Source organism: Ips typographus, linkage group LG2 (genome assembly GCF_016097725.1).
Source record: "Ips typographus isolate SLU linkage group LG2, UJ_Ityp_2.0, whole genome shotgun sequence".
NCBI lineage: Eukaryota > Metazoa > Arthropoda > Insecta > Coleoptera > Curculionidae > Ips > Ips typographus.
In genome coordinates, this window is record NC_138423.1 from 24,975,636 (window position 1) to 24,999,431 (window position 23,796).

At 33.0% G+C, this 23,796-nt stretch overlaps 5 protein-coding genes and 1 long non-coding RNA gene across 18 annotated transcripts in view; 3 read left to right on the top strand and 3 right to left on the bottom strand.

Annotated features, from left to right (window-relative positions):
* da (transcription factor daughterless) overlaps positions 1 to 5,191 on the top strand; it is a 48,127-nt gene extending 42,936 nt beyond the window's left edge. For all 9 annotated transcript variants that reach the window (XM_081971970.1, XM_081971964.1, XM_081971966.1 and 6 more), the window contains one exon: positions 350 to 5,191. In XM_081971970.1, coding sequence (XP_081828096.1) covers positions 350 to 397 — 48 coding nt within the window. In that variant the 3' untranslated portion in view covers positions 398 to 5,191. The remainder of the gene's footprint in view (positions 1 to 349) is intronic.
* Positions 5,192 to 6,711: 1,520 nt separating this feature from the next.
* LOC145724279 (extended synaptotagmin-2-like) lies at positions 6,712 to 17,078 on the bottom strand. Of its 3 annotated transcripts, XM_081972447.1 has the most exons (21): positions 16,920 to 17,078; positions 16,624 to 16,858; positions 15,494 to 15,723; positions 15,242 to 15,436; positions 15,149 to 15,190; positions 14,972 to 15,097; positions 14,843 to 14,919; positions 14,713 to 14,782; positions 12,863 to 12,999; positions 12,595 to 12,715; positions 12,382 to 12,540; positions 12,238 to 12,323; positions 12,032 to 12,170; positions 8,257 to 8,343; positions 7,941 to 8,106; positions 7,747 to 7,889; positions 7,473 to 7,693; positions 7,332 to 7,418; positions 7,171 to 7,267; positions 6,980 to 7,114; positions 6,712 to 6,919 (listed from the first exon to the last, which is right to left on the bottom strand). In XM_081972447.1, exons 3-21 carry the CDS (start codon positions 15,716 to 15,718, stop codon positions 6,833 to 6,835), a joined length of 2,400 nt encoding a protein of 799 aa, XP_081828573.1. In that variant the 5' UTR covers positions 15,719 to 15,723; positions 16,624 to 16,858; positions 16,920 to 17,078; the 3' UTR covers positions 6,712 to 6,832. The 3 variants fall into 3 exon arrangements, with proteins under 3 accessions (XP_081828573.1, XP_081828572.1, XP_081828571.1); XM_081972446.1 differs by having other exon boundaries at positions 16,624 to 17,078; XM_081972445.1 differs by lacking the exons at positions 16,624 to 16,858; positions 16,920 to 17,078 and adding an exon at positions 16,427 to 16,443.
* A 151-nt stretch (positions 17,079 to 17,229) lies between these two features.
* On the top strand, positions 17,230 to 18,616 carry Taf8 (TBP-associated factor 8). The gene is made up of 5 exons (XM_081972459.1): positions 17,230 to 17,508; positions 17,573 to 17,671; positions 17,727 to 17,914; positions 17,976 to 18,126; positions 18,222 to 18,616. The coding sequence occupies exons 1-5, from the start codon at positions 17,379 to 17,381 to the stop codon at positions 18,527 to 18,529; spliced, it is 876 nt and encodes a 291-aa protein (XP_081828585.1). The 5' UTR covers positions 17,230 to 17,378; the 3' UTR covers positions 18,530 to 18,616.
* A 99-nt stretch (positions 18,617 to 18,715) lies between these two features.
* Positions 18,716 to 22,395, bottom strand: Rchy1 (Ring finger and CHY zinc finger domain containing 1). Of its 3 annotated transcripts, none has more exons than XM_081972458.1 (7): positions 22,213 to 22,395; positions 22,001 to 22,111; positions 20,442 to 20,603; positions 20,227 to 20,382; positions 19,892 to 20,170; positions 19,745 to 19,838; positions 18,716 to 19,690 (listed from the first exon to the last, which is right to left on the bottom strand). In XM_081972458.1, the coding sequence occupies exons 2-7, from the start codon at positions 22,094 to 22,096 to the stop codon at positions 19,575 to 19,577; spliced, it is 903 nt and encodes a 300-aa protein (XP_081828584.1). In that variant the 5' UTR covers positions 22,097 to 22,111; positions 22,213 to 22,395; the 3' UTR covers positions 18,716 to 19,574. The 3 variants fall into 3 exon arrangements, with proteins under 3 accessions (XP_081828584.1, XP_081828582.1, XP_081828583.1); XM_081972456.1 differs by having other exon boundaries at positions 18,716 to 19,702; XM_081972457.1 differs by having other exon boundaries at positions 18,716 to 19,696; positions 22,213 to 22,394.
* On the bottom strand, positions 20,972 to 21,994 carry LOC145724295 (uncharacterized). The gene is made up of 2 exons (XR_014176968.1): positions 21,664 to 21,994; positions 20,972 to 21,607 (listed from the first exon to the last, which is right to left on the bottom strand). It is a non-coding gene; the product is annotated as an uncharacterized LOC145724295 (long non-coding RNA).
* Positions 22,396 to 22,534: 139 nt separating the features above from the next.
* LOC145724287 (omega-amidase NIT2) lies at positions 22,535 to 23,661 on the top strand. The gene has a single exon (XM_081972460.1). It carries the CDS (start codon positions 22,701 to 22,703, stop codon positions 23,535 to 23,537), a length of 837 nt encoding a protein of 278 aa, XP_081828586.1. The 5' UTR covers positions 22,535 to 22,700; the 3' UTR covers positions 23,538 to 23,661.
* The last annotated feature ends 135 nt before the right edge of the window (positions 23,662 to 23,796 follow it).

The following is a 23,796-nucleotide window of genomic DNA, read 5'->3' on the forward strand; positions in this document are numbered from 1 at the left end:
TTTTTAATATTTTAACTTTTTGTTGCCTATTAGTTAAATATGATGAAAACAAATGTAATGTTTGACCTCGTACACCGTAAGCCTTAAATATCATTTACCACAGATTTACTAGCTAATTTATTGTCAATGTATTGTTTTAGTTGTAAATCGGTAACACTGCAGCCAGTTTGACTTTTGTTTGTGAGTTCCATTTTGTTGTATGTGATCGTTTCTTAGTAGAATATGATTTTTCTAAAGTTTGTATCGGCCTGCAGTGTAATAAAAAAATACGAGTAGTTTCTGGACAAAAAAAAACTAAAATAATACAGTAATATTACATGAAAGTGATTAATAAAAAATTTATTTACAGGGTGTTCCGAGTAACTTGCCACACAACGGACCCGGCCAGCCGCAATAGCATTGCCAGTAGCGCCCCCTTGCGCCGCGGTCCCCCTTTTTTCTGCTAAGTGTACATAAATACTTTCGTACAAATGCATTGTCGGTTAGTAGCGTGACATAAACGATGACCGACCGGAAAAACGGCAGCGTTTGTTCTATTAGGACGCCGCCCTTTTTCTAGTTAGCGAAAATTATATTTTTTTAAAACGATGTTAAGTAGTGACGCGCACGCGTTTACAATCCTAGCCTCCCATTTCCACCCCTGTTTCCTTACGATTGTGCAACTTAATTTGTTTCTCAAATTGTGTATTATTTAATTTCATTAAGCCAGATAGCTTTATTTATGTGTTCCGGTTAATTTATGGCTGTACTTTTTGTAGGGGAGTGTTTGGGATGTTTTTAAGTTTGGTGCTATTTTTAACCCTCTGAAGGTTTTGCAGAAAAAGTTTACTAGATTATTAATGTTTTTTTTTTTTATTTAAGTATTTTTATACAATTTAAACTGTAGAAACGGCACTCACAAACTAAAACAATATCTCAAACACACTATTGATCGGTTGGCCAGCGTAACTTAAGACTAACATATGGAACTTATATTTGGTTCGAGACTTTTAAAATGTGCCAAAACGCCCTTTTTTTTAAAAAAAAATACTCTCTATTTAGTTTTTACGCTTTGTATAGATGTGTACGTCATAGACAGCTACTTAATTTTTGATCTCCTTTGTTTTGCCATTATTATTTTTTTCACGTAATCAGTGACACATGACAATTAATCGGATTTAGCTTTAAGGTTAGGTCGATTACGTTTTCTTCGTTTTACTTCGGACCGAAACAAACGGTAGTTTCAAGACATAGGATCAGTCTACCCTAGTTTTTTCGATCTTGTTTTGAGGTTAGTCATTGATGGTCTTTCATAATGTTTCATAACATTTTAAAGATTTATTTTATGTAGAATGTTACGATTGAAAATGAAAGGTGAACAAGGATAATTCTACTTTCTTAAAGTTTTAATACTCTCTGTCCTAGGACAAGTGATAGTGACGACATTAATTGGGGCGCCATATTGAAAATCACACTTTGTAGTAGTTTCCAAGATTTTGTTAAATATTTTGTGACTATTTATCAACTCAGAAATGAGCTCTTATTCGCACTTACTGTAAGAAAAAAATTCTAACAAATTTAAAAAAATCAAAATTAATACTTTTGTGAAGTCAGTTGACGGTTTGTCACGTGACACCGGTTCGTTTTTTAAATATGTTGATCAGATAACACATTGTCAAATTACGGACGTGGAGTTATTTCTGAACGTGGCCCTGCGGCAGCTCAGAACAAACATTTACGAATCTTTAAATTCTTGAATGTTCATTTTGTAACGTACGTCAATAACGTCAGATTTCCATCTCGCTCAGTTCACATGTAATAGAAAAGGACAAATATTAGGTCACTTTCACTAGCGCTGGGACTGCTTTTTGCGTAAAGTCGCCAATATGTTTTGGCTGGGAATGCGGCCTCAGATAGATGGGCCAAGCCAGACTAGTGTTTTTTACCCACTTTTTACCGTGCCATCGCTGTAGACCAACAGGATAGGTCTGGAAGAGGTAGTCGCTACAATTCCAGGAATTTTCCCTTTCGGGAAGTTCCCAGAGTTGCATTGGCATCCTATGTCCTGGGAAAAGGATGTCCCCTCTAACGGAGGGGTTCTTCTGGCGCTCTTCTTGTCCTCCATTTCTTCTTTCTTCGTCAGCTCGAGGGCTCTGTGTAGTTTCTTTAACACTTGTTTAAATTTTGCCAACTTTGTAAAGTTTTTATAATCCCTGGTAAACGTTTGAAGTGTCTGTGAGGATGGCAAATTATTACCTGTATTTAGAATTTGTAGGAGGTTTTCAAAATATCTAATGGCTTTTTGATTAAAATCTTGAAACTTCCATTTGTAGGTCAATGCGAAGTAATGACAGACATTGAAAATTTTTCGATCTCTTTTGGTTTAACGTCACAGAACGAGTCAAGTAACGCTCGTAATTAAGTCAAAATATTTAGACTTGTTTTAATATGACAATACATGCAATTAACACTTAATTATTACCAATTTTCTTAGTTTATTATAGAAAACATACTTTTTTATGTATCAGAGTTACTTTCCTAGCATTTTATGCAGTTTTGTTACAAAAAAATCTCATTGTACTCTGTGTCCCAATGATAAAAACTATATTTCGATGACTTTGGAAACTACAAAAATAAAATTTGTATTAATACTTTAAATAACTAGAGATAAATAGATACAACTATACAGGGTGTTTCAGGTGTTAATACGCAAACTTAAACCGCTCATTTGACGTTTAAAAATAACTTTAATTTGCGATATTTTTTTTTGTTTTAGCTCCCAAACTCTTTTTCTGTAGTGCGCCCAGGATGTTTGAGTACGGAAAAGAGGCAAAAAAGTTTTTAAATTGCACAAGAAATTTAAATTCATTCAGTCATTGGCGCGTCAGAAAAAAGTTTGTGTAAAGAGAAAGGGGATTTAAACCCCAAAAAATAACACAGTGTACAGTTTTGCAAAAAGTTGCCTTATCCATGATAAGATATAGTAGAAATGTGAGCTAAATATCTCAAAAACTGTATGACACCTTGTATTTGAAGAGAAGAGAAGCATAACTTTGCAAGTGACGGTCATTGTGCCAAACCGGATGTGACGTCTTTCAGACTTTCTCTGTTAATGCGGTCACGTGACCAACTGTTGAATAACATCATATTATTCGCTTTGACTCAAGTGACACCTGTCATTCACCAAGTTTATCTCGATTTTTGTCTAGAGCATTGATTTGCAATAGTTTTCTCTTCTTATGTTCGTTTGTTTGGGAAATCATGTTTAGTTTTTCTGTGTGGCTAATAATAAAGAAAATACGAGAGAGATTTCAAATTGACACATTGTAATTGACCTAAACTAAAGGTTTTAAACTTTAATTTGATTTATCTTGCATGTTTATTAATATCAAAATTTTGAAACTTTGGATTAGTAGAGTGCCGTTGGTGCTTGAAACAGTTTACTTGTACTTTTCTGCCTTGGACACTGGGAAAACTTATTTTTAGAGTGAAATGTTATTATTAGCATTCTGCTGAAGGTGTTTTCCATCTTGGAATTTACTTTTTAGCAAAAAATTTGGGTTTTTAGCTGTGAGATTTGAATAACATAGGACACTTTGTGTTTTTGAACATCAAATCTTAACAATTTATTGTACTTAATATCAAATTTTCAAACTGACCGTTACTCTATTCGTCTGTGACAAAAACCATCGCCATTTTTAAACTACTCAGTACTTTAAATAAAAAATACTTTTAAGTGTGCCATTAATAAGACGCATCGATCGTGCTTAACTAGTTATTTATGTAATAATTATGCGTCTTGCTTTAAATTTCCATATAAACCACTTGATGCAAGCGAATACTTCATAAAGTGATTTGTTGTGACATTTCCAGTATTAATCCCGAGAATTGGTGACGAAATTTTGGTCTCCATTTTAATCTTAACCTAACTTACTGACAGTAAAACATGTGATAGCTCGAGTCAAATCGACAACTTACGACGCAATCTCGAACCACATATAGGTCGTTTTGCATTGTTTGTAAATATATATGCTTTCAGTTTATTTTTTTTTCGCGCAATACTTTTATACCATCATTTTGTTTAGAAACAAGTCATTTTAGTCTCTACAACGGGTACAACCAGTTTTGCCCTCAACTCGGTTGTGTTAAAGCTGGTCGTACTCATTTAGGGAGTTCTTGTTGTAAATAAACCGATTATTCAATTAGCTGCATATATGTTACTTATCGATTTTTTACCTACTTATTTTGTCATTAACTTATTAATTTTAACGAGAGCTCGTTTTTGCAGTTCTCTATAGTACGTCGAATTTAATTGTTTCTTATTTTTGTTTATCTTTCGGTTCTAGTTTCAGTATTGAGCAAATGAAAGTTTTTTGCTTTTTTTTTTGAAATTCTGTTTTTTTACTGAAATTTACGATCCTTGCTATTATTAGTTTTTAAGTCTTAATTTTTTTACAATTATTTTTAGGTGATTTCGTCTTAAAGTAGAAATATTTTTGTGTATTTTTATGAATTTGTTTACTTGTAGTTTTTAGCCATTTTATATATTGTTTTGATTTTGTTAGGATGAAACACATTTAATTATTTCAGTCCGCCTGGTAAGACCACAACTCAAAATTTTGCCTCTGAAATAATTAAAAACATTATATTTTTGTTATTTTGAGAAAAACTTAATTTGCAATAATACTTAATGTCGCGATTAGTTTATCAATCTCATTCCATTGGCAGCCTTTTTTGTGTTGACGGAAAATTGGCAGCGAAACGACATAAAAGAACTTTTTTGGCAGCCGCAATTGCGCGATTGAAACTGAATTCTGGCCGCTACTGTGCAGTTTAAACGGATAGTTTGGTATTAAAGTCTTCCGTGAAGTCTTAAAACAGTCCGTACAACCGACGAAATCTGTTTGTATTTTTCTGTTTCTAGAAAAAACTTTAAAAAAATAATACAAACAGATTTCTAGCGGCACATATTCAACTAATAGAGAAGTGTGCGCAGGAGAAGCGCGTGTAGAACAAATTTGTAAAGCTTGATAATTTGTATAAACGTTTTAATGCGGACGTGTTTTTAATTATATAAAAGTATATATGATTAAAATAATGTGTGATGAGAGGACAACTTAGATTATACAGTTTTAGACTATATAAAAATGATTATCAATTCTATGTAATATACATAAGTACATAATATACTATGTGCCATTTTTCTTAAAAATGTGTTTTAGTTTAAACCAGAAACCCCAAACTTTTTTTTCTCATAAACCAAATCAACCAACATTGCTGGTTTTGGTGGACCCCCTGAAGCTCCATTTACACCATATTCCCAAGACTCAACAAAAAATGTGAAGATTTAGAACTATGAAATTCCGAGTTTCAACCAACGCTTTTAAATTTTTAGTAACGAAAAATAGTTAGGTGGTGCCACCGTTAAAAGTAAATTTAATTGAGTACGTGCACAGCTTTCAGAGAGAAACAACTTTTGGTTACGTAGTGTCACTCTCAAATTTTCTGTGCAGAAAAAATTACTTAGATGGTCTCTCTTAAAATAGAAGAAATTCTGATTTCGTGGTAGCACTTTCAGAAAGAAACAACATTTGGTTACGTAGTGTCACTCTCAAATTTTCTGTGAAGAAAAAATAGTTAGGTGGTGCCACCCTTAAAATAGAAGAATTTTTAATTACGTGGTAGCACTTTCAGAAAGAAACAACTTTTAGTTATGTAGTGCCGCTCTCAAAAATTTCTCTAAAGAAAAAATAGTTAGGTGGTGCCACCCTTAAAAGTGTTAAGAAATTTTGATTACGTGGTAGCACTCTCAAAGATAAGCAACTTTTAGTTATGTAGTGCCGCTCTCAACATTTCTCTAAAGAAAAAATAGTTAGGTGGTGCCACCCTTAAAAGTGAAGAAATTTTGATTACGTGATAGCACTCTCAATAAACAACTTGGTTATGTAGTGCCCCTCTCAAATTTTTTTTGTAAAGAAAAAATAATTAGATGGTGCCGCTCTTAAAAGTAAAGAAATTTTGATTATGTGGTAGCACTCAGAGAGAGAAACAACTTTTGGTTACGTAGTGCCGCTCTTAGAGAAGTACCACGTAATCAAAATTTCTTTACTTTTAAGAGCGGCACCATCTAATTATTTTTTCTTTACAAAAAAATTTGAGAGGGGCACTACATAAACAAAAGTTGTTTATTGAGAGTGCTACCACGTAATCAAAATTTCTTCACTTTTAAGGGTGGCACCAACTAATAATTTTTTCTTTACAAAAAAAAAATGAGAGGGGGCACTACATAACCAACAGTTGTTTATCTTTGAGAGTGCTACCACGTAATCAAAATTTCTTTACTTTTAAGGGTAACACCATTTAACTATTTTTTCTCTACAGAAATTTTGAGAGCGGCACTACGTAACCAAAAGTTGTTTCTCTCTCTTTCTCTGAGAGTGCTACAACGTAATCAAACTTTCTTTACTTTTAAGAGTGGCACCACCTAACTATTTTTTCTTCACAGAAAATTTGGTAGCGACACCACGTAACCAAAAGTTGTTTCTCTTTGAGAGTGTTACCAAGTAATCCAAATTTCTTTACTTTTAAGAGCGGCACCACCTAACTATTTTTTCTTATCATAAAGTGGTTCATTAGCTACTGCAAAACCGAGAGAGAGCTACTTTCTGGGAGGACCACAGAAATGCTTCAAGGATTTTATGAATGCTAAGGGTTGCCAGATATTTAAACTAATAATTTTTCATATTTTATTAAAAACATTTTTTTTTAAGTGCAAAGCTAAAATGCTGAGTGTTTTCAGTGTTTGAGTGTGTACAAAGGACGGAAACTTCACAGTTGAACCGAGGAATCCAGTTTAATCGGAACATTCCTCTTCCCCGAGGGAAAACCAGTCTCGCATTTGATTCCCGGAAGTTGTTAATACGCCTAAGTCGATAACGCTCTGCAAACACATATTTAATGTTGCATAATTAAATTAAAACGAAACTAGTGACTAATTTACCTGACCAAGGATACTAGAGTTGAACATCTTTTTATTTTTTACCGTCACTATTAGCCGGTAAGCAGGAATATCCGATACAGACAGTAGGTATTCGAATTTCTCCTCATATTCTGGGTCGCACGAGTCGATAACAACCTAATTTGGATTCAAAAATACTACTTTTTCCCAAAAAAATATGAATAATTTATTACCTTTGTTCGGTGTTTTATCGGACTGATTCCTGGACCTTCAAGCCTTAATTTAACGTACGGATCTGGAATATTATTGGGATCTTTCAAAGGTAAATTTCTAAAAATTAAATAACAATTCAACGTAACGTTGTATGCAAAACAATTTTTAGGTTAACACTTACATTACTCGATGTACCGTCACAACAAATTTCTGCCTTAACGCACTGTATTCGAGAGACAGATCAATTCTTCCGCGATCTTCAGATCGTCTAGAGACAATAACTTTGATTACTTGTCTTCGTTAAAGTTTTACGAATACTTACTGGGTGAAATTGGATTTTTGTATAACCGGACTTTCACTCAAAGTCGCCTCAACCTTTTTGAATTTTTCCGTTTCCGTTAAGACGCTTTTTAACAATCTGGGAGGTGGAATAGGACTGTCACTGTTCGTCTCTTTCAAGGAAGAACGTTTCCTATTCCTAACAAATTCTCCATCTGAATCAGAATCTGAATCTTCCATTTCAAATTGCGCGTTATGTAAAATCTATCGACAACCTTTACTAGTAAATTGTTTTGGAATGTTTTAAACTAGCTTACCCTCAGTTGCAGGGACAGTGTCAATTTACTCTCAGGATTTGCCTGTAATTCAAACCCACGCTTACTGATTTGCATGGAAGGCTCTTTAAGCAAATCTTCTATGTTATAAACTAGTTTGTCCAGCGTGTTGTCCGAGTGTTTGTCTGCGGTAAAAGATAGTCGTGCTTATGCTTAAAAATCTATTAAATACGTACCTATGATAGATACAATTAGAGAGTCATGTTCAGGGTTTCTCACCAGCAAATATAGACCCTGCTCCCAAACTGGGTTACAAGTATGTTTTCTTGTTCGGCTTTTAACTTGATTTTTGCCCACTGTCAGTACTATGTAAGGATCCGGACGTCTGTACGATTTCACTTTCTTCAAAAGAAACATAAAATTTAGTTTTACTAAATTGTTAATTGTACTTATGCTGTCTGTTGAAAAAACTGTACTTCTGGATAAGAATTGAGGTAAAATTCAAGTTTTAATGATAAAGAAAAGTCAATGGCGTGTAACTGTAATACTTACTGGTAAATTTACGGCCGAATCCACATAAACAGTCAGCACAGCGGAATGTATATTCTCAATTTTCAGCAATTTTGTTTCTTCGTTTGCCTAAAGAATAACACTGATTACAAAGAATAATTAACAATTATTAATTAATAATTCAAAATTGTTATTGCTAATCAAAAATAAGATTCATTGGATAAAGACCTGAGATAGGATAACTGTTGACAGTCGAGCGGATGTGACGTAGTTTAACAATTAGTAACATAATCAGAAAATTACGTCACATCCGCTGGGACAGAATGACAGATAAAGTCACTTGAATGAAGTTTTGTTCCATATCTTGGTTGAGAGTGTAACAAGTTCTCCTTCCTTCAACTTGATTTCTAATAGAAATTTTGAAGTAATCACTTATTCGCACAACATTTGGCAAGGTGTTTAGTTTAAAACAGAGATGTAAAAGCGGTAATTTTTGGGTCGGAAAAGTTCCATTTTTGGAAATTTACCGGAAAATTACTTCATGCTTAAATGATCACTTTTTTGATAGGGAAAACAACTGTCAAACTTGTCATTGTTATTGTCAAACTTATCATGCATCTAATGAGATAATTCAAGTCATTTGCACCGTCGTACTTTAAGCATAGCAAATTAAGTGTGGTTTAGAGTGTGACTTTTATTACCTGTACTGTCACAGTCTGACCCACACTTAAATTAAGCTCGGATTACAAAACGACGGTGCAAACGGTGGTAAATGATTAAAAGTACATTCGACTTTATTTGAATTGATATTGCTGGATCGTTGTATGTACAATTAATTAAAAAACTAATTATTTTTGAATTTTCAGATTTTCTAATTTTCTTCAGAAAATTACCAGAAACTTTCTGAAAATTTTTAAAAAATATTATTTATAAATGTATCCCTTCTGGACAACACATTACCGGTATAAAAGCTTTAATCTTTCGGTAGCGTGACATTTCTACTATACAGGGTAATTCAAATTCGACCCTCACCATTGGGATCTCGGAAACTATAAGAGATACGAGAAACTTTAAATTGGGGCAAAGTTGCGCAATATAAAGCTCAACCAAATGCCGTTTTAAAAATTTCGATTTTCCGAGTACTTCCGAAGATATCCGAAAAAAACTGAAAAATTGATTTTTTGTTTTTATTTGTTTCTAACCTTATTTGAAAAGATATCCCAAAACTAAAAGCACCTTTTCATTGCCACTTTTTCCCAGCTATTCGATGATGGATTCAAATTTGCCACACGACGTTTCGTTTTTTGGCAGCCATCATCAACTTTCTTTTTTCTTATGGGCGCCATATTGGATTTTTAGCCCACCAAATAGTACGTTTTATTCTGATTTTAGTGACGTATAATAACTTATGATTTGCTTCATAAATAACAAAATAATTCAATAAAAACTAATTTTACCTTAGTTAGCTTTGAGTTAATGACACGTTTTATGAAGAGTACTTGGTAGTACTGGTCTCACGCAATTGGCCTGAACATACTTAGTCACAAAGGTGTACACGTGACTTAAACCAGTTAATTCACTTGCTTTTAAGTCACTTGCTGTATAAATTACTATTAAATCACTCTGAATGACCTAGTTACAGATGTAAACAAACAAACATCAATGTCACATCTACGGGGCGGGGTGTAAATTTAATAAAACTGTAATTTTAGTTTATTTTTTAATATAAGGGGTCGAAATTTAATAAAATACTGTATAAAACACGTGACTTAAACCGGTTTATTCACTCGAATAAATATGAATGAATACAAAATGGTTTAAGTCACTTGCTGTATAAATAACTATAAACTTGCACATAACATTATAAAAAATTGAAATTTGGCAAAAATTGAAGTTCCTAAAATGATGATTTTCTCTTGGAAAAATGAGCTGTTTAAGTTAGGTTAGGTTAGGTTAGTTGACTTGCTCTAATGATCGTCCGAATTAACGTGTTTGACAAGTACTGTCAAAAATAATGACATTTTATAAAACGGCCCATTAACTCAAAGCCATAACTAAAGTAAAAATAGTTTTTATTGAATTATTTTGTCATTTATCAAGCAAATCATAAGTTATTATACATCACTAAAATCAGAATAAAACGTACTATTTGGTGGGCTAAAAATCCAATATGGAGCCCATAAGAAAAAGTAAAGTTGATGATGACTGACAAAAAACGAAACGTCGTGTGGCAAAGTTGAATCCATCATCGAATAGCTAGGAAAAAGTGGCAATGAAAAGATGCTTTTAGTTTTGGGATATCTCTTCAAATAAGGTTAGAAATAAATAAAAACAAAAAATCAAATTTTCAGTTTTTTTTGGAAATCTTTGGAAGTACTCGGAAAATCGAAATTTTTAAAACGGCATTTTGTTGAGCTTTATATTGCGCAACTTTGCCCCAATTTAAACTTTCTCGTATCTCTTATGGTTTCTGAGATCCCAATGGTGAGGGTCGAATTTGAATTACCCTGTATATGGTATACAGGGTGATCAAAAGACAAGAAGAGCTAAAAATTGGTATATTGAACCACCCTGTAACTGTCAAAATAACAGTCACAGTAAAAACTGTCAAAATCAAACAACTCAGTTTTAACCGTAAATAACTCACTTATTCGACGTTTTAGGTAAAAACGCTATACAGGGTGGTCAAAAGAGAATATCAAGGGCTACAAATTGGTATACTGAACCACCCTATAATTGTCAACATAACCGCGAGTTATTGACAATACAATGGAGTAGTTTACAGGGCGATTCAATAATTTTTATCCAATTTGAATTTAATTTTGATTTTATAAAAAAAATACCAAATATGAATCTAGTAGATATTTGCATATACTTTATTCCTAGATAATCAGTATACAGGGTGTCCAAAATTTGAGCAACAAACCACTTATAATTTTTTATTCGATTTTTGGAATCTACGTCAAATTCTAGGCCTACTTCCGTAAAATGTTTGTATCGATATTCAATTGTTTTTGCTATAGCAGCCTTACTTTGACCACCCTCCTCGAAAGCAGAAATTTCCAATTTGAGCGAAATTTTGGTGCACTTCTCCAGAAAATCGTTCCTAACTCACTTATTTGAAACACCCTGTATAAACACATCGTATAACAAAAGAAAGATAATAAATGGAGCTATCACGTGACGTTGAGTGGGCACGAGTAAGTTACCCCGTTTAGCCGCTAGAATGCGTGAAAGTTGGCTCTCGTTTTTTACAGTTTGTGATCAATATCTCAGGAACTTTTCAGGTTAGAGGTCTGAAGTTTTTACCACAAATGCACTTACGATGGAATGCAACTTATACCTTCTATACACTTTTTTGGTACCACACACCGTTTGACTTTGAAAAATTAAAAACTAGAATTGTCAAGAAATTTTTTTTTTATTTCAAAATTAACCAAATCTGCCTAAATACCTTCAGGTTAATAGTACAAAAATGACGTAAAGTGTCATTTGTCAAAATTTTCAGATTTATCAATTTTTTCAGAAAATTACCTAAAATTTTCTGGAAATTTTACATCCTTGGTTTAAAATAACGAAAAACGATTGGAAATATTACGTTATTGTTTCATATCAGTGCTGATCTGTTAATACAGCGTGAAAACAAAAAAGTGCTCTGTGTGAGCAAGAGTTTATCAATAATAGTTTCCAAAAATACTGTTAAAAATCAAAATATGTCAATTGCTCGAACAATAATTAGATTTTCAAGATTAATTTCGCAATAATTCCAACTTCAAAATTGACTTATTAATCCTTGAAATGTATTAGTAAAACTTACGGCGTTGAGAGCATCTATGTCCGAAGTAAGCGCCAACCAAGTAAATCGCAAATGTAACTTTCCATGTTTGGCGTGCTCCAAAGGAAACCAACGGTCGGTTTTACCAGGTTTGATCGCGTCGTAAATTTCGACCGCCCCACTGAAAGCATTATCTTCAACTCAACGTTTAATTAAAAGTAGTTAAAAAGCCAAAAAAATCCAGTTACCTGCCCATAAAGTCGTCCTCGTTAAACTCATCTTGGTCAAACATTTTGAAAAACAACTGCTGGGCCATAGGGTCAAGGATTATAAACTGAAAAGTTTGGTTTTGTTTTTGAAAGTGCTTAATCGAGTCAATCGGGCTGGTTTACCTCGCAGTAGTGATCCCATTGCGGGTTTAGATCACGTTTAATCACAGGGGTTTTGAATTCTTGCGCTCCCACTTTAAGGATAACGTAAGGGTCGGATTTGCCTGTCACATCTTTTTTCTCCAGGTCTCTAGCCTCAAAAACGTGTACACGCAAAATACCCTAGAAAATTTAAGTGTTCAAACTGTCAAATTAGTGTTTTAGAGTTGGGCAAACCTCAGCCTCAATCGAACGTAACTCGGCCGCTTCGATAGATTTTGCAAATCGCTTTGTAATTTTATTAGGAAAAACCAGCTTTTTGTTAATGATTTCTTCCACTTTTTGCCTAACTAAATAGCTGTGGAGTGTAATATGACATTAGTTAAATGTTGACTGGTAAGTTTAGTGCGGAACTGGTATATTTCCTTACTACTTCAATGTAATTTGTTAGAACAGGATAGAAATACAGGAAAAATAACCGGTAAGGTTGTTTTTGAGTTATTACCTAAATCCTGGAATGCCGGTTATGCCTTCTAACTCAAATTGAATGTCGGGTATGTTGAGGAAAAACAGTTGAATGCCTCCAATTATAGGCATTTTAAAAAGGAGAGGTTTAAGGACTATTCTAACGTCCACACCCATCTAGAAACAAAAACAGGCTATAATTATACAAGAAAACTATTGCAAATCAATGCTTGTGTCAAAAAATGGAATGTGTCAGTATACTAAAATGAATGTGACGTCATTCAACAGCTAGTTAGGACCACTTCAACAGGATGACCAACTGTCAAAAAACGTTACATTCTCAAATATTTTTAAAAAAAGTTGCTAATAGTGTATAAAATGTTTGAGTAAAATATCACTCTGTATAGAGGTATGGCAATCAAATTTAAACATAGGAATCCCATGACAAGGAGATAAACTTATTTTGTAAACCAATGCTTTAGAGAAAAATGGAAATAAACTTTGTAAGTGGCATGTGTAAAAAAGTACTAAAACACCGCCCTCTATACTAGAAAGCCTAAAATGTCACTTTGAATGGCGACATTAGCGGTTTTCGTTTTATACACAAACGTATACAGATGCAGTAAGAAATATGTATTTTTTTAATGATTTCCTGTAGTTCATTGGAAGTTGAGTAAAAAATCAAAAAAAGGTTTATTCCTGATCCAGATATGTATAGATAGAGCTTTTTAAACACAATCAAGTCCAGCCTAAACAAACCGGTTAAAACATTTGTCCTGGAAAGTACAACACACAGCAAACTAGTTTAAACACTGTTCAATGTAAGAAAATCTGTAAATACTGGAAACTAGGTAAGCAAAATTGGTAAATGGTTCTTATGTTATTACCAAGAACATTTATTCAAAATTATTTTTGTTACTCTCACAATGAAGGATGCTTCAAAATTCACATACCTGTGCATTTAACAAGTACCTAATAAGTTTACTGTACTAGAAAGCACTTGTACTTACCATTGAGTATAGTGTTGGAGTAAAATCATTCCACTTCAAAGTGTTCAACCGCTGTTGAGTTAGATCCGGTTTTTTGTACGTAAAAAACTGACACGGTTGGGCTTTTTCCTGAATTCCTGTTACAATGTGGCTTGAAAAACTTATGAACGGCAGCAAACAAAAATAACTTACGCAAATAACCTCAAGTTTTGATTTTAAACCGTAAAAATTCATCTAATCTTCAAAAAACTCAATTTCCACAATACAAACTGTCACCACTATTCCCGCCATATTGGAATTTTTGACAAGCACCCTCTAGGCTTTCTAGTATAGTAGGCGGTGCTTTAACTGTCAAATGACGTCACATCCGTTTTAGTACTTTGACAGTTTGACACATGTCATTTACAAATTTTACCTCTATCTTTGTCTAAAGCATTGGTTTACAATAGATTTATCTCCTTGTCATGAGATTATGTATAATTTTGATTGCCATTGGTGTTTCAAGAAAAGAGATACTCCCTCTGGTGATCAATTTTGGGCATTAAAAACTTCAGTTTTAAAACTTCAACACCCTGTAATTCCTTAAGAGTGCAGCTTGGTTTTAGTCATTTGGCATTCAATAGAAGGGCTTAAGATAAATATGTCATATAAACATATCACACAATTTCTTGGAGATGTACAGAGTGTTACAAGTTTTGAACAGTCATCTTAAAACTGTGCACTGCAATTTTGGTGGATAAACAACTTGAGTAAAATACAAAATATTAACTTATCACACTGTACATAAAGAGGTATGCAAAAATTGGCTTTAATCCTAAAACTCAATTTTTAGGAAGCTATAAAAAAAAGTGACAATTAAACAACATTTTATAGTTAAGCTTTGCCAACACATGTGTCTGACCTGGAAATCTTTGATCCTTCCTATTTGGGCGCCAGACATTGAAAAATTCACATCACAATCCCCATCATAACTGAAACATTTCCAGTCATTAAACCACCCACTGTTTTTTTGCCTAATCTAGCTGACTTACAATACTTCAAAGTCAATAATAATGGAGTCCTTAGACACTGGTTTGCTGTACACTTTAATACCGTCAACTTTGGGTGGCTGCAAAGCTTTTGTTGTACATTCCAAAACAGAAATTTAAAAAAAAACTTACTGTGTTCCCAAAATCAAGATCTTCAAACCTGAATGAGTCAAACTTTTTGCGGATGTTACTCTGTACTTTCCCTCTACAATATTTGACAACATAGTTGTTTACATAGGGCCAAAGCAATGAAATAATCTAAAAAAATATTGCATGTAAATCATACAAGGATTTTGGTGCTAAATGTACCTCATTTAGCCACTCTGCTCGTTCCCTATCAGGAAAATGCACCTGAATAAATAGGATAATTTACACAAAATACTAGTTACGAGATAGGCTTACCCATGATGGTAAATCTTTTACAATTTCAATTAAGTCTAGTTTGGTTAAAGTGGCCGCTTCCACTTTTTTGCGAATTCGTTCTCCCTTTTTAGGTTTAACATGATTGTAGAAAATAAAAGAGCAAATTGCCACTATTGGCAAAGTGAATGAGAAATTATACCAGCATACTAGATATCCCAGCAATAATAGAAAAAACTATAACAACCAAACATTTTGAAAAGAAAAACAGCTGTTACACAAACTAACACTTACCTGCTTTAAAAAAGTAACAGCAAGTTCCACATACATATTTTGCTTGGTTTCTCGGTAAAAAAATCGGTCAACAACCGATTGTTTAGTAGCAGCTTGCCTGGATTTCGCTCCTTTCCTTGAAAGCTTTTCCTGGCAATTATCCGATTGTCCGTCGAGCGTTTTCGGCGTTGTCTGATCGACTGGCGCCTGGTTTTCTGTAACGCATTTTTTCTCTGTGCCTTCCATATCCACTAAAAAAAAACACATTAATTAAGGATGCCTCTGGATTCTGACTAAGTGATAAATAACAGGGAATTCTATGTGAGTTATTAATACCATTAATTCACAATAATGTTAAAATTATGTGTGGTGGCATACACAACATGCATTGTCTGTATTAAGTAATTTTAGTAAAACTAGTAAACCCAATTAAACACAAACTATTTTCCTAAAATTAATCTTGTTTTCTTTTCTAACAGAAACTATAAAAACATTAAAAAATATTGATTTATTAAGGTACAACTACCATATTCAACTAGTTATTACTATTTTAAACCTTGACTCAATTCAATGCTTAATCTCTCCAATATATTTTCATTACCTTTATTAATTTCCACTGTTTTTTTACAAACTGACTGCTAATGTTCTCATATTTTCATTTTATTGTATTTTGGTAATTTATAATCTATTTGTTCAACTATATTGCTGAAAACTGAAAACCTTTTGTGCAATACTGTAAACGTCCATAACAATTATTAATAATATAAAACATTTTTGTGTTCCTATTTTGTTAATAATAAATTATCAATGGTTTGGGGTAACATTTTTTATTTATTTACAGTTTTATAAATTGATGTAAATATCTCTTGGATCATGTCATACAAATTCTCTAAAATTCCTTTAACTTCAGGTTTCTTTGAGAAAAAATAAACAGGTAAAGGTGACTATACTTACTTAAGGATAAGGTCAATTTGCTTATTTTTACCTGTGACTTAATAATTGTGCATAGGCAGTACTGTACTATTGCAATTTAATATAGCAAAAAATTGTTTTCAATGGGCTAGTTTAGTTCAAACTAAATTATTTGTAGTATTTGTAACTTGCTTCAATGAATGTTATTAGAAGAAAACCTATAAAAAAACATATCTTACCTTGATGTATTCTGGTTCAACAGGTCAAAAGTACAATTGAGTAGTGGTCAATTAAAACTGAAAATAACTAGTATTCACCTTTCAGTATAGTGTATTTGTGTGTGTGTGGTCATATTGTATGAATTGACCTACTACTAATGACTTCACATAGTTAAATTTACATTTGACATCAGTGCTAATTATTCAATAAATTATGCAGTTTGAAGGTCGTGATGTGTTCATTGGCCACTGAAACCTACATTAATTACATTTAAAATGTTTAAACATTTTAAAATTATTGAAAGTTAGGTACCTACCCCTAGATTATGATTAAAAGCTCACATTGTTGATTTTGTAATGATTTCAAATTATTTGTGAATATTTTTACAATTAGTGATGAGTTAATATTAGAGCACCTTTCACTTTTAATTTATTATTATTTTTTAGGTTTTGTTTATTTACATATTTGTTATCTAAAGCGCCACAAACGGAACAACCAAAACAAATATGTTTTAAACATTTATCACGTGCACACCTAATTCAATTAATTTAAGATGGTCACGTGACACAAACAGAACGATCACATCAATACAATGCCGTCAAAAGTCGCTGTCTTTTAGCACCAACAATTTTGACACTTGACACAAATAAAAACCTGAAATTCTGTAAACATAAATAAAACAAATACTTAGTACTTATTTAAAAAGTATTGCAGTATTATTAGACAATCAGTGGTTAGTTAATAATTGGAGTCAACAAGAAACCACATAAAAAAAATGACAGAATCGCAATGCAGTCCATACCGAAAAATGATTGCAATGACTGTCTCAATCATTGCCAAAGAGGCAGGTTTTGATTCAGTTGATAAAGACGCTCTTGGAACTCTTACAGAAATGATGCAGGCCTGTAAGAAACCCTCACTTGTTCAAAAAAAATGTTTACTCTAAAAAATACTTGTTTTTGCTTGCAGTTTTGTGTGAACTAGGTTTGTTAAGCCACAACTACTGTGAGCTTTCAGGGCGTGTAGAACCCTTGATAGCAGACGTTATAATGGCTTTTTCAGAAATTGGTAAGACAATCCAGTGTTTTTAATTAAGAATTCCTACAAAGTTCAGTAAGTGTAGGTTTTGACTTTAGTTCATTGGAACACTACAGCAAGTCAGACAAACACATCCTACTGCCAGCCCTTCAGCCTCAACAAGCACAAAAACAACTGAACATGCTGTCCGCTGGCGTTAAAGAGACCTTACCAAGTCACATCCCTAAACACTTGCCACCATTTCCAGATCCTCATGCATATGTGAGGACCCCTGTAAGTACTAGTGTTTTATTGATAATCATACAAAATTAATACATTGTTATTTATTGCACAGACACACAAACAACCCATACTTGACTATGAGTCTGTAAGAGAGAAGGCAGCAATTCAAAAAAGGGATGTTGAGAAAGCTCTTACCAAATTTTTGGCTAAAACAAGCCCTATACATAACCTCTTTGATACAGAAGAAGGAAATATATTTCCATGTAAGTATGAGATGGTAAATTCTAATAAACTGCTAAGACTATAAAAATGTCAACAAAGTTTTTGAAAAACTTGTAAATTTTATTATTTTTTGTAGTGATTGCAATAAAACCAGCATATCCACCATATTTGAGTGCACTGTTGCCTCAAGACCAAATATTTGATCCAGAAGACTTGGATTTTGATCCTAAAAGTCAAATACTTCAACAGCAAAAGGAGCATAAAGAAGCACAAAATAATAAAAAGGAAGAAGAAGAAATGGAACAGGATGATGAGGGTGAACACACTTTAAATGACTCTGTTAAGAGTGAGGAAAACAATCAGAGCAACCTGTTTATTGACAATCCTTATTTAGCTGCCACAAAAATGCCAGCAAAAGAACAAAATATTGATATTCTCAGTTGATGAATAAATTATGTTTATTGTATGATGTCAGTAATTTCGTAAGTTATTTTTTTTGTGAAAAATTCAATATAAGAGAAGTACAAAGAGTATTTTTCTATTTTTAACTTATCAGTAACTTTGTGGTTTGGAAGGAGTTCTGGGAATTTTTTTTTGGAATCAGTAATGTTGGCTATTAAAACTAGAACATAGTGGGAAAACAATTTTAATTAGCCCAATCATTCACTGAAGCCTAAAAGTGTGTTTGACTCTAAAAACACAAAATTGAGAGTCATTTGACTGTGTTCTTCCAAAGCTACATTTGATTGATAGTCTTAAAAACCCTATGAATAATAAAAACGATTTTAAAGATAAAGCATTGATGAATATAAGTGTACAGGCAAGCGCTAATCCTCATAATAAATAATCTCATGCTGAATTCTCTTTTACTAATTATACAAATAACAATAACAATTCGAAAACCCGATTATTATTTACAAAAGTCCATTTAAAACCAACTGTAAAATGGTTGGTTGGCGCAAGAGCTGCTTCAAATTGAGTACGATTTACTTGGCACACAAGAAAGTGTTCATGCAAGCACTTCTACCACACATTGCTGTCTTGTATATTATTTATATACAATATTTATTACAGTCTAATGTAATAACATCTTTCAACAAGCTAAATAAACTGTAATAGACTAGATAAATGTGATTGTGGAAATATCGAAAATGCAAAATAAATAAATTTTGTAGGAACTAAAGCTTAAAAAGCACTGAGAGTTTAAAGCCAAACCTAACCACATAAAAAGTGATCAATTTTAAATCATTTTTGCGCGTACCAAGTACATTATTTAAAGGTACAAATTAAATAATTGGACAATATCCCCATACCACACACACACCTAAAGACAAAAAAAAATTGTTTTTAAATAACTAAATGTCAAGACAACCGGCATGTAATGACTTCAGAATCCAATCAAATATTCGAAAGGTTTAAAGCACATCAGCAAGAGGAAAATGACAAGAGAGCAAAAAATAAATGTTACCATTGCTAAAGTAATCAAATGTTACTTTGACGTCGAACTGTTGTTTCCTACGTCCGGCTGTTCCACCTGCGACTGATCGTTGTTATTACCTGCGTTACTGGCTTCTCCTAAGGCTTCTTGAGGGGCTGCCGCCACAGCTAGATCTAAATCTTGATTAGATTTTCCAGCAAATACACATTAAAATTACTTACTTCTAGGATTCATAGGACCTTTAAGCCTGCAAGTATTATAAGACCCACAATGACAACATTTAAATCCCACCACATGGAAAGGTACAGTGCACTCCTAGAATAGGTCAAAACTGCAATCCAGCATCAGGATAAATTTCACTTGCTTACTTTATGACAATCTTTGCACAGAATATAAACAATATAGTCTTTATATTCAGGCGGCATTGGCGTATTAGCCACTTGCTGATCCAAATATTTCCACAATTGAGTCATATCCATAAGGGACGTTTGACAGATAGGACAGGCATAATGGCCGGCTTGTAAAAGCTGTTCAAAGCAAGTTCGGTGCAACAAATGTCCGCACATTGGTATGTGACAAGGAATTCGACTAGTATGGATATCCTCCAGACAGACTGGACAATTAGCTCGCGAGACATTTTCAACGCACTGAAAAAACATCACAAAGTTATAACAAATCGAGCAGGCTATTTTTGCACTAGTACCTTATGACCATTTTGCAGTTGAACTGGCAAACACATGTTACACTTTTTGCAATGAAAAAATCGTTCCGCCCCACCAATTCGACAGATACCGCACCCTTGACAGTGAAACTGATTTTTTTCTTCATCATCAAATAAATTGCATTCTAAACAAACATACTAACAAAACAATTATTGAAGTAATTTAATTATACTGTTATAAAAGTGAGTCAATTCACCTTTCCAAAACGAACACGGCAACTGCGACAATCAGCTTGAACAGGTTGCCTAGTTTCACAAACCGTACAAATCAATTCAGTCACTTCCTTTCTGTTCATTGTATGATCCTCTTTTTCGTCATGGCAAAATCGGCATGTGTATACTTTTTGGCAACAAGGCGTCTGTCATATAAAAGAACCCTTCAATTAATCATTTAGTTCAGATAACTTAGAAAAGAACAGAATAACCAGAATTTTGTTTGTAAGATATTAAAAAAGGTGGTTAATTTTTCAAAGTTACAGAATAATTGTACCAAGACTGTAGTTTGATTTTATTTATATGTTGTAATGGGCTTATCCCACATAATGTAAAACTTGGTTTCAATACATAAAAATTCGAAAGCTTTAGTTTATTTACAAAAAAAATGTCTTTTGGTAATTTACAGAACTTCTGAGATGTTGCAAAAGCAGGCTTAGAAAAAGCTGATGATAGAAGCAAAGTGGCTCCTAGCAGCTAATTGGTTGAAAACACTCTATGTCATATCTAGATGGTGTTTTAAATGTTGCAATGAAATTTGAATCTTTTTGTTGTATTAGCCTAAAATATGTAAATTGCATTTTCTGGCAGCAAATCAACACCCCATTTTTTCTAATCATCATTTTCTAAGTTATGTTAATATCATATTGAATTCTGATTTTAATAGGTATTGCTGCAACTCTGTTTTACTTTATTTTTTCCATTTTTTGACCCTAAAGCATTACCTTTTTGACTAAAATTTTAGATACATTGAAAGTACTTAGAATAAAGTGATAATTCATACACATAATTTTGTGCAAAGAATTATATCTAATTTTCTTATTTTTAACTCAGGCTTATCTGATTGATTTATGGAGATGCTAAAAGTGACAATTAAATTTAGTTATAGAGATTAAAGGGTAAGAGTAATTTTAGTATTAATTTTTCATATTGTTATGGACATGGTTAACAAGACCACTATAGCAATTACCCTTTAGGATTCTATATTGAGTCAACTATAGTTAAACTAGCAAACCTATTTTTTCCATTTTATCCTTTTCCATTCAATTGAGATGTAGACCCAGTATAATCATAATATGTAGATAGTTTTCTAATAAATGATAAATTTTACAATGACTGTAAGTAGGTATCTATATTTAAACATGAACCTCTGAAATCATGATTAATATTAGCAGTAATTGGAAAATGTATCCACCTCAATATTACTATGAATAACAGAGTTGTAATTTTCCAAAAAGAAAACAAAGTTGTAATCATTGTAGGAGCTAGGAATGCCATTGTTAAGGCAACCATTAAGTATCACTTTGAAGACTTTAAATGAGACTTTTGAATGTAACTCCATTTCAATACAGTCAAACATTCACACCTGGCAAATATGTTTAAAAAGAAATCTAAAAATGAACAGACCAAAAATAAACTGTTTCTAACAAATGAAAGTTAAACAAAATGTTACTACTATCTAAAAATAGTTTCCCAACAAAACTTCCTGTTTTATTTGTTTGCTTCATTGCTATAACAATAGTACAAAGACATTCCTCTTTACCACAAACTTTGATTTCCTTTTGTAATGAGCACATCCCACTACTTTTATTGTGTCTTCTGGGGGACCTTCTGCACTCGGAGTGGCAGCTAACTCCATGTTCACCACTATTATCTAGAAGAAAATACGAAAATTTCAGTAATTGTTGTAAGAAAATCATAAGTTTAGGGGAATATTTATAATCTGGATTACAACAAAAAAAACCTGATTCTTACCTAGACTTGAACAACTCCACAGCTGGAAATACAGCACTACAGGTTGTGAAACTTCCACTTATGTTGCTAACAATCTACTTGACTCTATAGAAGTCACAAGTCTAAACAATCAAAGGCAAATAAATTGCAAAATGTAAAAATCATTTATAAATATTTTTTTTTCTGTTTGACATGGTTTGACGTTTAATAAATTGACGACATTGACGTACAATTCTTCTTCTTTTTAATAAACATTTCGGTCTTCCTTTTATTGTACCTGGCCATTTTTCTCTTAAGATAACCAAAAGTTAAACTAAACTAACCTCATATTTACTGACAGTATTGACACTGAAAGTGACGTTTGCCATATTTGTTTACATTTATTTTACTTACAATTTCGCTTTTTAAATTTTGTAAATATTGCTAGTGATAAGATACAAAGTCATCTTGAGTGTGATAAGGCTAAAATACAGTTTTATAAACAGTTGTCATTATCACGGTCCAACTAAATGCAGTCAGTTATGAAGACAATCCGAACTGCTCTTATTCAGTCTAAAGTAGGCAAAAATCGGTCAGAAAACCTGGATAATGCCAGAAAACTCATTGACCAAGCTACAAATTTAGGTGCCAGACTAATATCCTTGCCCGAGTGCTTCAATTCACCTTATGGCACCAAGTTTTTCAATGAATATGCTGAATCAGTACCAAATGGACCCACTAGTGAGATGTTATCAAAGGCTGCCAAAGAAAATCAAATTTATTTAGTGGGAGGTACATTTCCAGAAATTGAAAACAACAAGTTTTACAACACTTGCACTGTTTGGGGGCCTGAAGGTAACCTCCTAGCTAAGTACCGTAAAATGCATTTGTTTGATATTGATATACCTGGAGGAATCACTTTCAAAGAATCCGACGTTTTGTCACCTGGAGATGAGTTAGCTATGTTTGAAATTGATAGAGTTAAAGTGGGACTGGGGATATGTTATGACCTACGTTTTGAAGAGTTGGCAAAACTGTACAGGCTTAAAGGAGCAGAGATTTTGATTTACCCTGCAGCTTTCAACCTTACCACAGGACCATTACATTTTGAGTTGCTGCAGCGCGCTAGAGCCATTGATAATCAAGTGTTTGTCCTGGGAATTAGTCCAGCAAGGGGTGATCAAGGTTATATTGCTTATGGCCATTCTCAGATTACTAGTCCTTGGGGTAAGGTGATTGGACAGGCCAAAGAGGGTGAACAAATAATTCAAGTTGATTTAGATTTAAATGAGTGTGATCAAGTGAGACAACAGATTCCAATTTATAGTCAAAGAAGGACAGACATATACAATACTGTTCAGGTATAGCTTTAGTGTCTATCTTTTTTTATGTCCTTAGTCTAACTGGGACCTAATTTGTGCAAGTAAAAAATAACTAGTAAAATATTGTACAGAATAGTTAGGGTAATAAAATATGTCATATTTTTGTTGATGCAAGTCTTATTTCTTACATATTCCTGAATGTACAATGAAAATTATGATTTGAAAACTTCTGTGATTTATTCCAGAACAAATGTTAATACCAAGTTCATTTTTCGCACATCCTCATATTAATAAAGACCTGTTG

Excerpts from the sequence above, each read along its gene's own strand:
- Taf8 (XM_081972459.1), top strand. The coding sequence starts at position 17,379 with ATGACAGAATCGCAATGCAGTCCATACCGAAAAATGATTGCAATGACT. Across the intron at positions 17,672-17,726 it reads AATGGCTTTTTCAGAAATTG|GTTTTGACTTTAGTTCATTG; the intron begins GTAAGACAATCC and ends CAGTAAGTGTAG. Across the intron at positions 17,915-17,975 it reads ATGCATATGTGAGGACCCCT|ACACACAAACAACCCATACT; the intron begins GTAAGTACTAGT and ends TTTATTGCACAG.
- Rchy1 (XM_081972456.1), bottom strand. The coding sequence starts at position 22,096 with ATGGAGTTAGCTGCCACTCCGAGTGCAGAAGGTCCCCCAGAAGACACA. Across the intron at positions 20,604-22,000 it reads AAAGGAAATCAAAGTTTGTG|ACGCCTTGTTGCCAAAAAGT; the intron begins GTAAAGAGGAAT and ends TTTATATGACAG. Across the intron at positions 19,839-19,891 it reads TGTGCAAAGATTGTCATAAA|GAGTGCACTGTACCTTTCCA; the intron begins GTAAGCAAGTGA and ends GACCTATTCTAG.
- LOC145724279 (XM_081972445.1), bottom strand. Across the intron at positions 7,890-7,940 it reads TCTAATTGTATCTATCATAG|ACAAACACTCGGACAACACG; the intron begins GTACGTATTTAA and ends CTTTTACCGCAG. Across the intron at positions 7,694-7,746 it reads CACTGTCCCTGCAACTGAGG|ATTTTACATAACGCGCAATT; the intron begins GTAAGCTAGTTT and ends GGTTGTCGATAG.
- LOC145724287 (XM_081972460.1), top strand. The coding sequence starts at position 22,701 with ATGCAGTCAGTTATGAAGACAATCCGAACTGCTCTTATTCAGTCTAAA.